The 13,130-nt window shown below is 47.7% G+C and overlaps 1 protein-coding gene across 2 annotated transcripts in view; it reads right to left on the bottom strand.

The window, feature by feature from the left end:
* SSH2 (slingshot protein phosphatase 2) overlaps positions 1 to 13,130 on the bottom strand; it is a 99,890-nt gene that overhangs the window by 53,923 nt on the left and 32,837 nt on the right. The window contains exon 2 of one of the 2 annotated variants that reach the window (XM_086763445.1): positions 12,454 to 12,497. In XM_086763445.1, coding sequence (XP_086619571.1) covers positions 12,454 to 12,497 — 44 coding nt within the window. Of the gene's footprint in view, positions 1 to 440; positions 546 to 12,453; positions 12,498 to 13,130 lie in introns of those variants that run through there. The other variant, XM_086763446.1, reaches the window with a different exon arrangement.

Raw genomic sequence — 13,130 nt, 5'->3', positions numbered from 1 at the left:
CGGTCGCGGGAGGCCGGTCCCGCACTGCCCGCACGCAGCCCGGCGGCGAGTCCGCGTGGGGGGGCAGCGTCCCGCAGCGTCCCGCAGCGCCGACCCCGCAGCCCCCAGCTCCCGCGAGCAGCCGCTGAGCGGAGCGCTCGGACGGGATCCGGAGGTTTTGTAGCAAAGAAAAAAAAAAAAAAAAAAAAAAGAAGAAACAAACAACAAAAAAAGGCAAATCAGCCCTGCGGTGCCGGTGCCGCCCCCCCCCCGCCCCGCGCAGCCCCGCTCCCGCGGGTCGCCTCCCGGCTGCGGTACCCGACCAAAGTTTGCCCGAAGGAAATTTGCCGGCGGAACCGGTCACCGAGAGCGGGGGAACGCGCAGCGCGGGCGGCCGTTGGGAGCGGCGGGACGGGACGCGGGGTGCGGGGAAGGCGGCGCGGGTCGCTGCCGGTACTCACAGCTGGGCGATGGTGCCCTGCGAGATGACGGCGTTGTCGGAGAAGTAGGGGATCATCGCGGCTCCCGCCGAGGCGGCCGCCCTGCCCCGCGGCACGGCGAGCGGAGCCGCCGCCGCTCTGCCCCGCCGCTCCCCCCCCCCCGCCGAGTGCGCAGGAGCGGCCCCGCCCCCGGACTCGGGCCCCGCCCCTGGCCCCGCCCCCAGCCCGCACGTGGCGCTACCGGCCGGGATTCGCCCGCTGCTTCCCCCGGAGAGGGGGACGGGGGGGATGCCGCCCTGCGCGGCTTTTTTTTGGTCCTTTTCCCCCTTTCTTTTCCCCTTTCCCCCCCCGGAGATCCAAGCCAGAGAAGCCGGGGAGGCTGCACACTCCGTCGCTACGTTTTGAAGCCGCGCATCAAAAGATTTTTTTTAGAAAAAGCAGGCAGCGCCAGCGCGGGGGCTCGGGAAACGACCTTAATTTCTCTCCTGCAGGAGACGTGGGGCGGGGGTGACCGGTTTTTGGCAATAACTTTCATACGCAGAGACTTGACAACTCGTTTTCTGCCAAAGGAGAAGGGCAGCAGCTGCCTCTCCGAGCCATTTCATCTCCAGCTCCATCGCCCCCTCGGGAGAAAAGGAAGAAAGGAAGTTCTTTACAACAAAAATCTTGTTCTCGGGCTGCTGGGAATTCCGATGTTACAGCACAAGGGAAACTTCAATGGAGCTTTCCACTCGGGAGAACCGGGGGGCAGCTCGCCCCGTCCAGCCCTGCACGCAGGACACCCCAAAGCAGAACCCGTCCCCTCCAGCCCTGACAGGGAGCACGCTGTTCAACTACGGAGCGCAGAAAACCAACCCAGAAACCTTGGAAGCTTGCTCAGTTTTCTGTTTCCCTTAGGAATGCTGGACATCCCAGCACGGAGGGACACAAATAAGATACTGTTCCTAAGTCGTCTGGTGTGGATGGTACATGCTCAGACCCAGTAACAAGGCACAAGATGAAATTAAACACACGTACTTACTGATGACACCTACTCAATAGCAAAAAAATACTGCAGAACCACCCCTAGGATCAGACAGCAGAGCTAGAAGCCAAAAGAAAGCTTCATCTAGGACTTGTTTCCAACTATTAGCTAAAACTTTCAGAGAAGAGAAGGGTTTAAAAAAAAAAATGAGAGTGATGGCAACTGCTTTGGGTCTGAGACTTCACAGGAGCAAGAGAAGCACTTCTCTGAAAGGTCTCAACCATCCCCGCTTTCCACAGAAAAAAGGACAAAGCAGCAGAATTTGTGATTCTGCAGGTTTTGCTAGAATATGGTTTGGTTGCATTAATTTAAGCAATGTCATCTTACATGGCCAAGAGCACATCTCTGGTAATGGTTCCTCACAGCTGTAAAGAAAATGCAGTGCCAGCTTGCTGCAGTGCCAAAAAAAAAATCATTTTGTTAGGCAGAAATGAAGTCAGTTGCAAGAAGCAATGGAAAAATCAGGACATTAGAGAAATGGAGGGTAACTCAATCCTTCCAGAGGTCAAGAGACTGGCAAGAACCTCTTACTCAGTAGTAACACATACCACACATTCACAGACTGAAAAACAAACCCAGAACTTCTGTTCTGTTCTAATTAATAACTTAAGGGCTTTATTCCATTGTAGGAGACTAAATGCACTGAGATACCACCCAGACAGATGTCAGATTTCTTACATGCAGCTAACATGACAAAGGCAAGCCCTTAAAAACCGCTAAAAAGAAGTGCAGTGATTAACTGCAAGCAATACTCTTAAAGCAGCTACTCATAGCATATGGATAATAGATTTCTAAATTAATTAGTCCTGGATTAATACAATCAGGCACTGCATCTCCATATGGTAGGAGACGAAGCGACGACAGAAATATCCCAGTGTTTTTGAACCTTTAGAAAACAGGAGTAGGAAATCCTTAAATAAGTTCATGTATTGAAAGCTGCGCTAATAAAAGGTATGCGAATGTTTTTGTTGCCACACGGATTGAAATATCAGCCTGAGACTGACACTGCCTCCAGGCTACTTGTTAGTGAGACTGGCACTTCAGTTCCCACTGTACGCCATGTGTTATTTTCATATCCTGCTTTTTAAAATCAGACTTAAGGGACAACCCTATTTCTCTGTCAAAGTTTCACCCTACATTTAGGCACGAGCAAAAGTATCGACCCAATAACCCAATCTCTCGGCACGCAGGAGCAAGGAGCAGGCAGAAAAAAGGGGCTTCGAGAGGGTGGACAGCGAGACGGAGCTGGAGGCAGCAGGTCACAAGGCAGCCAAGAAACTGCTCCTTGCTGGAAGCAGGTGCACTCCGCTGGGACAAATACATAAAGAATTTAAAGTGCACAAAATTGCAGTGATGACAGGTAACAGTCTAAATCACTATCGTGCTGCAACAGGGCATGTGAGCACGGCCATTAATCACTGCATGACAAGATGTAAATAAGTCTGTCTGGGGTCTCGAGTGTTTCCCAGCCCGGTGCACGAAATCACGCTGTGCTGCGGGGGAAAGGGCACTGCCCGTCCGAGTTCTCATCGGCATTTCGTGCTCCCCGGGAGGTCACAGGGCCACGCCGCCCGCTGCAGAGGCAAGCGGTAAACAAAACCGCATCCGCGCTCGGTCCAGCGCCGGCCCTGTTGGGCAGCAGGGCTTCATTTAACCTTTGAACACCACACAGACCCAGTTCCATACATCACGCAGGACAGACTGTAAAAAAAACCCATCCCGAAACCTTTGCAGAGCTAACTACGCCAGCTACTCCAGCTAGAACCAGTTTGGAAGCATCGTGGAAAAAAGCAAGGAGGAGGAGTGCTAGGGATGTCTGGCCAGGCACTTCAGGGAGGGAAGAGAGGGAATGCCCACCAGAGCTGCCCCTGGAGAGAAGTTTAAGGAGGCTGAAGGAGAACACGCGCACACAAAGCTCTTGTGTTGACTTGTAGCGTTCTGTCTGGCAGACAAGGCTGAAAATACATGGTTTGTTCATACAGTCACCATCTCCCCCAGTGTCTGTACCTCAAAGCTATACAGTCCCAGTAGCTCGCACCAGTACCATCAGCTGCCTTACATTCCTCGTGCATTTTAACACATTTTGATCTTGCAATGATGTGGCAGAGTAATTCCGTGTCCTGCACGGGGCTAGCAGCTTGCAAATGGGATTCTCCTCGGACACCTGAGGCCTCTGCACATAGGTCGTCAGTAAAAATGCACAAAGGGCTCAGGTTTTGCATTAGCATCCACAGATTTGACCCTTGCAGAAAGCATGCTTGCACACAGGCCACGTGCAAAGAGGGCATTCATCAGGCTAACGTTTCCACCCAAAATCAACAGCTGAAGGCTGAATTGCTGCTTCTTATCAGACCATACAAAGGTGTGAGTGTCACCGTCTTCCACCACCCCCTATCCCACAGGGGTTTGCTGAGGGTCTGCTCACATGCTGAGATGATTAAATCCCGAGCATGGATTGTCTTATCAGGCACGTTCAACCCTTGGCCTACACTGGGGCCTGATGACCTCTATTCATTTCAGAATGTGTCTGCCAGCAAGACTTTCTCTGGTCCTCTCACTTCTCTCATTCTGAAGAGCCCTAATCAAGATGATATATGGCCATAGTCTTTCTAGAGACTTATTCCAGTGGGTTGGGTATTATTTTAAGTCCGTTTGGATTGAAGTCCGGGTACTCTCTGCAAAAGCAGGGAATGTTCTTCTCTTCCTCCAACTCAGCAGGGTAAGCCTGTGGAAACTACTACAGCGGGAACGTCACTAGTGTTCAGGGTAAAGGGAACAGTGGGGTGATGTCAGGTGTAGGAGTTCTGGCCTAAATCTGTTAGCATCAGTGTAACAGATAAGGCAATGCAGAACCCGGACCCATGTTTTCAGAGGATTATTAAAAAAAAAATGGTGAAGCTGCTGCGTTAGGCAAACAAACCGCCCCCTCGCCCCCATCACATCCTCTCCCCACCGAGCGATGAGCTACAGCAGCGCCTGCTCAGCCACCTTTACTGCGCCTATGGAAAGTTTGGTCTTTACTGCTGGGCAGCTGTTTCCGGTGTTGTTCATGAAAAGTTACCGAGTTTTGAAAACAACATGTCGCTGCCGGCAGCCGAGTGCTGGAGTCTTGAAAAGCACTGCCGGCGAGAGCAGGGGTAGCAAGTTCATTTCCGTGTGCAGAGGTGGGGCCGAGCGCTTTGTTTTTCTCACTGGCAGCTACACTCAATCCTTCCCCACAAAGACAGCTGTGTCATCATCATATCTGATGGGGAAAAAGGGTCCTCAGAGGTAGCTTTGAAGAATATGGTGCCACATTCCAGCTGTTTGAGGGCCAAAGGATCTGATGCCCCTGCTTTTCTGGTGGGAGCTCAGTTAATTCACGCTACTGCTGTGAGGACATGGGGCTTTCAGCAATGAACAGAGTCTACAGATGAGTCTGACTGGATTAAGAGTCCAAACAGATGACTTATCTGGGGACAGCCTTAAATTAGTGCATCAAACCTGTAAACAGATAGAGACCGATCCGCTGAGAGCGGCACCTCGCTCCTCTCCTGCTGCCTCCCCAAATCTGAGGGAGAAGTTCATCTGTTGAAAGTCTCTGTCCCGTTTTTAGCATGGGAGACAAACCCAGCTGCGTTACGTAGTCGCATTTATCAGGAAAACACGAAGCCACTTCAGTAGCAGTGATCAGAAACAAGCCAATGCATGCAGGGCAGAATGAGATGGAGTACAGTAAAGGAACAGAGCTTTCCCAGAGAGTAAGAGGAATACCACCCACCACGGCAGTGCTTACGCACACAGTAAGGGAAATCTAACAAAGTAATTACAAAGGAACCCATATCTAGTTGAAAAAAAAAGGGAGGGGGGTTGGAGGCAGGGAAAGCACGCAAAACTATACTTGAATCCTGAAGAACCAGTCAGAACAGGAAGGCAGGTTCTAAAATTGGTTATTTAAGCTGTCAAAGAGTATTTCTGTTTCCAGTTCTTGAGCAAAGAAATCTGACAGACAGGGGTAGGGTGATAAGCATCACAGAAAGAACAAACCCCTGCTTTTAAAGCCCGTTTGGTCAGTTGCCCATCATGATCAATGATTAGGCTTCTTAGTTGAGAATTCAACACCTATTTTGCAATATTATCACTTCATTAAACCCTTCCCTCACAAACCCCACACCCAATCATTGTATCGTTTACTTATCATTCAGTCTTGGAGGGTCGGACACAAAGAGGTCAACGCTCAATTACACCCATTTACAGAAGCAGAAGCAAAGAACGCTGAAGGGACCCAAGCAGGAGCGGTGCCACCAAGCAGCATCTGTCCCTCTGGTCTCTCCATAGGCAACACTCATGTTGGGCAATGATAAGTCGCCAAGACACAACTTGTGCTGAAACATCTTCTCCCACAGCCACCTTCTCCTCCTGCTTTCTGGAGAGCTGCCCTCCACATGCGGTCAAGCAGTTCAAGAGGAGCTTTGAAGAAACTAGTTCTTTGGATGCCAAAATTACAATGCATCCTATTTGAACAGCAAACCACCCTCCATCCAAACATCTACATTGCTACTAAAAAGTTATTCAGACCCTTGCAAACTGTTACAGCACTGCTCCAAGTCCAGCAAGGAAGAAACATGTCTGAATGACATGTCTGAGATCACAAAATACGTAATGTGTTATTTCAGTGACCTGTGGAAAACAAATATCTAAACCCTCTGAACTGTCAGAAACACACCCCTAATTTTATAAAGGAATGTTTTTGATGCAAAGATACCAAAGAGCTGAATGGCAATAAGTTGAGAAACCCTGGACAAGATTCTCAAAATACACGTAAGAGCCTGAAATCCACGCAGAGCTGAAAACTCTGAGGATTCATGTTTAACTTTGAAGCCCTGCCAAGGTGTCCTACCAGTAAAGGGACCAGAATGGCTATTTTGGAGTTTCCCTTTCTATTTACAACAGGAATCTTTCCTTAACATAGATTCCTCTAGCTTAGAGCACCTGGTTCATGCTCAGCAGGAGACACAAGCACGTATGGAATCCTTATGGCACCTCCTGGTCAGCCCCTCCTTTGCTGTCCTCTGCAGGAGCACAAGTGCACGGGGGCAGCTGTTCTGGGCTTGCTCCGCATCAAGCAGAGTCTTTCGGCAGCTGAAGGATCTGACCCACCTTCATTCCTTTTACTTACCAGTTTGTCTTTGCCTTGTTCCTCAATCTCCTCTGTTCACATGCTTAGAATGACACATTAATTCTTCATAAGCATTCACATCCTGAGCGAGCTCCCTGCTATAGCATCATACGTTTACCTGGAAATTCGGTAATGCAACATTAGTCTGCTTGATCCTTCAGCCCGAAGATCACAGCCAAAGTCACCTCACACATTACTGTGATCCACAGGTACGTTATCAGACTGGACTGAGCATGTAACCACAGACACAGATCTTGCAGCGCACTAGCCCTGCAGATACGTTAGTGATCTAATAAGCCCAAATTTTACTACAACTGCTATACCTTTGCTCACAGCAGGGTGATAAAACACCTGGTATTCAAAAATGAAGACCACAGACCCGCTTTCACGAATCGTGCTGTGTGGCCCACAGAACTTTCTCTGGTGGTCAGCAGAGCTGGCAGATTAACAGAACAGCTTTTTATCTCGGTACTGCATTCTCCACAAGCAGCTGCAGGGAATGCCACGGAGAGGCTAAGCTGCCACTGGAAGGAAAGACAGAAAGATGGATTCAAGAAACACGCTCTCAAGATAAGGTTCGTACTGCAAGAGCTCAGTAATCTCTAGCATGGTAACACACAAGCTTTCCTGTGCGCCACACGCACAGTGCTCTGGTTCTCAACATCTGGAGCCAACAAACTGCCTTGCATATGCATCAGAAGATCCAGCTACTGTTCAAGCACCCACAAACTAAATGTTTGGCAGCTGTAACAGCAAGCAAAGGAAGCGAAAGGAAGGTTTAGTTTCTAGAACTCACAGCACGTGGTTTTTGGAAGTCTCTCTTGTAACACAAGAGATGCTTTAAGGATAGCCAGCAGCGTCAGGAGCTTGCCGCAGGAGCGCCAAATGGCGATGATACACATCTCCAAACGTCAGAACAGACACAGGATGCTGAAAATTCACACATCTTGATGCGCACTGTAAATGAGCCTTCTGAAGTGCAGGCAAATCCGTATCACAGAACCACTCCCCGCTCTCTCCCAGTGACTAGCACACGTCTGCTGTGAGCCTCAGGTAGTGACAAGCCCGCAATGGGTGTCAGTTTAAAAAAAAAAAAAAATTCAAACAAGTTGGCTTACAATTTATTGAGCTGTTGCCCTATACCAGGAAACACATGCACCAATTCTACTTACTATTTGAAATCAACTTTTATATGGTTATTAACGATAAGCTAGTGCATCAGTCTTCCGCTCCTAAAACCAAGGTATTTGCTCACAGCTTGAAACCTTGAGGCATCTTGGCACATCCAACTGTTATCGTGGCCATAATCTGATTTGCTTTCCTTCCCAGTTCACTCCTGGAAGGAATTATTTTCACTCAAAAGAAAACAAAACCAAAAGGTAAGATACTTAGGCTGCAAAAGGTTTTTTGTCTTTAACACCGTCCTCCTGGCCCCATCTGAAGAGGGGAGGACAAGCACTTTTTGAGAACATTTCCAGGTAACAAATCCCAGATTTCGAGCAGGACATTATCACCTTCTGTGGCGCTCCAAGGGCATGAGAGGCTCCTCAGCTTTACTGAAGGAAGTGGACTTCAGCCTGACCAAGCGCCAGGCTATAAAAGTTCATAGAATTGCTCCGAAGTCCCCAGCAGCCTCGCCAGCAAAACTGCTCGCTCCATTTTATGTGCAGCAGTCACTGTGCAGCCTCAAATGCTGCATTTCAGCAACCAGAGCTGTTTCAAGGCACGGAGAAGTGGTAAATTCACAGCCAGTGTGGAAACATAAAGCCAAAAAGCAGCCGGCAGATCCCCACAGCAAATCCAGCGCAGATTTCAGCACCGCTGCTGCCTGGGGCCCTGGAGATGTCGTTTGTCAGCAAAACAAAGATGCTGAATCCTTGCAACCTTGGCACAGAGCACACAAAAACTGCATGTCAATACGTCGGTTCGTGTAAACACAACTCCAAGTTCAATACACACGCGTTTTAGTTCAGTTTTAACAGCACTGGGGTGATGCAGAGATTGTTAACACAGATGCTCCGTTGAGGGGATGTTCAGCGTGGCAGCAGCACGTCTGGGGACAGAAGGGGAACGTGCAGGCCAGCTAGCTGTGCGGCCTCCAGAGAGCCTAATAAAAACGTCTAGAAGGTAGCTATGAAGGTAATAAATGTAATAAATAGGTTGTTCAGGACACTGCTTATGCAGTACTCTGTCTTAGCCTCATTAGCCAAGGGTGACAAGGAGCGGCTTGATCAGAGACTCCAGAGCAAGAACTTGGACCCAGGGCAGGGGTTTGGGGATCTCACCCGTAAGCTGCAAGAACGGTCAGAGCTACGGCAGGGTATAAAGATCCTCCTGGGCTTCCCCTGGGTACGTGAGAAAAAATTCTGAGTAATTTGAAGAGTGGGGAAACCAAGGTGGTTTTTACCTATTTGGTGAGCTTCAAGTATGTGCTGTATTATTTTTCTGTGGGTTTTTTTGTAACAGATAGAAGTCTTTATAAAATCAGGTCTGTGTTCACAATACTCAAGTGCTTCCCTCAAGTAGGGAAACAAACCATTCCTCTTTGCGTCAGTACAAAAGACTTTGCCAGAAAACACAGTTTCAAGCATCTTCCAAGGATAATTTCAGAGCACACATGAACTCTCTCTGCGCATGTAATGGCTCTTTCCATCTTTTGTAGAAAAGCTTTAAGTGGATTCTGCTAATTCACAAAGCAGAAAACGCCTCGTTCCGAGATGGTGCTGGCAGAAGCAGTCTGGTGGCGAGTGCGGGCTTGCCGTGTTCGTGTGACTGCTCTGCAGAGCAGGTTTAAGTTTAAACGACGTTTTCACACACTTCCTCTCCCTTGTCTGCGAGACCGGGCTCCACACAGCCCCAGTCCCCTGTGGTGTTAGGTCTTAAAGAGCACAAACAGGTCAGCACTCAGATTTTTTTTTTTGTTTTAGGTACTCACAAGTTTCACTTCCTGTTTGAAACTCATTTCTGTGCCTCTCTGGAAGACATTTAGACTGGTTGCTCTTCACAGCCTCTGCTCCACAAGCACCAGTCACTCCTGCTCTCATACCGCCAGTCTTTTCTGCGTGTTCCCATTCACCTCTGTATATAATCCATATCTCATCAGTGAGAAAAGATCAACAGCAGAAACCTCACACAAGAAGACACCTAAAAATTGCTAGCCAGAGGGCTAGCGATGCTGTTAAGCTGGATTTAAGTGGAACATTTGTCTCATCTGAGACAGCAAGCCCCAGGCTCTGCAGAGACATGGAAGCTCAGGAGGATGGAAATGAAGGCTATACAGAGTGATCTTCAAGACTGATCCCTGGAAAAATCTTCAGACACCAAATATCTCTACGTGCTTATGCTTAGATCTTAAGCTAACTGCCTTTATAACGGCATTATAACATCTCCATGCACTAACAACCTATTTAATAAATATTAAAAAGTTATTTTATGAACCCAAATGCGCTTTAGCCACAGCAGTACTCTTGCATTTAATGTCCAGTTAAGGGAATGAGTTTGGGCGTGCTTGATGCCAACCATGTTACTCTGAGGTAGTGTTTAAGCAAGTTTTACATGAGTCCAGGAGACAAAAGGACTCATCGTCAGAAGAATTTTACAAATAGCACAAATCCCACCCCAAACACTACCTGTAGCTCCAGCCAGCTCACCTGAATGGTGCCTCGGGAGAACTTCACCAGCCGGCCTTGCCCAGGCAGGCAGCTGGGAGCGTCAGGCGGCTGCAGAGCCCTCCTTCGGCGACACCGCAGCTGATAACGCACCTTCACCTTTAAGGCCAAACTGGGTCCATCGCCTTTTCACCATCTGCATTTTAATAGCTACCACTTGCCACGTTCCCTTGAAAACAGAGGATCAGATACACTCAAAAGCTGTTTATAGACATCTGCTGCTCCTCCACAGCGGGGCTCCAGGTTGACGACTTATCCACATGTGACTATTATTTTTATCCTACTGTAATCAAACACATTTAACACCCACCCCCTTGTTTTCCCTGAGAAGGATCTTGGTTTCAGTTCATTTTCTGACCCCAGCAACAGGAGTCACGGAGTTCAGATCACCACATCAACAGCAGGTTGTCATTTCCTACCCCAGGAAGTTATTTAAAATATATTAAAAAACACTCATTTCAAACCTAACCTGAAAGAGTTGCTAAGTGCCTCCAACAACGAAACACCTCCCATCCCCTCTAATACATTATGTATACGGAGATCAAGTCAGGAGTTGATCTTGTGACTGCTGGAAGGCTAAGAGTGAAATTAAAAATCACTGAGTTCAGTTTGAGCCTTTGGGAATTGTGCTTTCCAGCTTTCCTCTCAGTCACGAAAGCTGTAAAATGAAGAAACAGCAATTCTTAAATCATCATTTAAGGGTAGAAGACTGAAGGAAACGGACCAGTCACCTTCCCTGAGCCACACAATCGCAGGACTACACTGAAATCATGGAAATGTGCAACCAAGAGAGCTTTTTGTTTTGCAGGTTCATCCGAGTTGGCCCCAAACCCAAAGCCCAAATCTTATTCAAGGCTTTCAAATATTAGAAACTATGGCTTCTGTTGTTACCCACTCACACAAACAACGTTAAGCAGATAAAAGTAGCAGCCAAAGAGCTCATAAAGCGAGAACTACTTCACCTTCACTTCCCCTTTACTCCCTCTGGAGGGAATCTTACACCTCTCATAAAATTTGACTGCAACATTTTAAGGCGAGGAAGTGCTCCTGCTGCTGGAGAAGTTACCCAGTATAAACAGTTTTTATTAAGTTTAGCTGAAATAATTCCTTTGATGGCTTAAAGGATAGGAGACAAAGCTTGTGAGACTTTAAGAAACCTACCCTTAAGACTACAACTGCCTTATAAAACCTCCAGTGATGCTTGTCACTGTTCAATCAGCCAAGTTTCAATGTTTGTTTGGTTTTTAGGGATAACCACTAATCAAAAAAGCTTCCTCCTGAAGCAAAGGAACCCAGTAGCTATAAAAGAGAACATCTCCATGGAAAAAAAAAAAAAAATTAAAAATTCCTGTAAATTCTCAGCGTTTTCTTAACTTTGCAGTAGATGTTTGGCTACCTGCATCAGCAGCAAATATCTACGTACCCACTGAATGTGGTCTTCTAAGAAGCAGGTGCCCTTATGGTGTAGTCACCCTGTGCATCAACTTCTGGATACAGAACTTTTCCCAGGTCCCAAAGATGTGCACGAGGGCATAACCAGGAGGTGAAGAAGCACAGTTAGAGGATGACTATCACTGCTGAAGTCGCTCCTGTGATATCGCTGCTAACTAGAATAATCCAATTCAGCTCTTGATGGCAACAGGAACTTTTTAACCAGAGAACAAGAGTTTATTAGTATGGTTATTCCTCTTCCAATATTCTGATGATGGACCAAATCCTGAGAAACAACATACAACACTGGAGGAAACTAGTGAACAACACAACCAGGATTTGTTCCTAAAATACAAGCAAAGTCTCCACACGCACAGAGAAGTGGAGTTCTCACCCTCTTACTCAGAACATGTCTGCACCATTTCCTGGACACAAAGAGCAGTTTGGAGAACACATGCACTGACATCTCTGTGAACTGCTCCTCATCTATGTTTTTCAGTGTGTAATCTTACTTTTCCTGTTTCCTGCTGCAGCAGCCCCTTTAGATCATTTAGGGAGCATCATTTAGGCCATAGTTAAATATATTTTTCAGTGAGGCACACATAAGACAGTTGTGCAGCATCAACAGGCAGAAAGGGAAGCGTGCTTGCAGAACATGCCAGAACAACACCAAAACCCCCCGTGGAACATTTCACAAAGACAGGTGTCCTCGAGGCCTCCTTGAGGCTTGCAAGCCTCAAGCGACAATCTTACCTTCTGGGCTGGGACCGGCATTCTTCTTCCCCACTGTCTGCCTCCTGCACACATAGGAAAGGAGAAGAAAGTTAATACACTTTAATATACGCAGAATCCAAAGTCTTGCATTGCGCTGGTTTGATTGTGGAAGGCGAAGGAAACTCTCACTGCTCCTGCATGTAGCTGTCACTGCAGAGGAACTCACTCTCTGCTCAGCTGTCTCTTCACGTTCTCTCAAAACCCTTGAAAAAATTCCACATCCCAGGAATTTTTGCCCCTGCAGGATTCAGCATGCTTTTGCACCGACTTCCAGGGACCCCTGCTAAACAAGGAAGGCCAAGAGCCAAGCACACAGTTTACTTCTGGGCAAAAACCACCGGGGTTTTTATTACCTTTATGTACATCATGTTAATCCATAGCCCAGTGTCAGCCATCAAGTGTAAGAATCCACAGAACCAGCAAGTAATGAACCTGACAAACAGGACTGGGAGAGCGCAGATGGACCAGAAAGTGGCGATTTGACATACTATGCTGCTTCTGATGCAAAATTAATACGCACAATCCCTAATGTGCTGTGGAATTTTACTTGGCCTACCTAGGAAAGCCCAAAGCGATACCTCTGCAGACAGATCTCAGCAATTAATTCTGCTTCGCAGTACACTGACATCTGCACTGCCAGGCACTGCTGGAGATGG

This window comes from Chlamydotis macqueenii, chromosome 19 (assembly GCF_036417535.1).
Source record: "Chlamydotis macqueenii isolate bChlMac1 chromosome 19, bChlMac1.mat, whole genome shotgun sequence".
In the NCBI taxonomy this organism is placed as follows: Eukaryota; Metazoa; Chordata; class Aves; order Otidiformes; family Otididae; genus Chlamydotis; species Chlamydotis macqueenii.
Note: the sequence above shows the minus strand (reverse complement) of the source record. Positions and strands in the feature narration are given on the sequence as shown.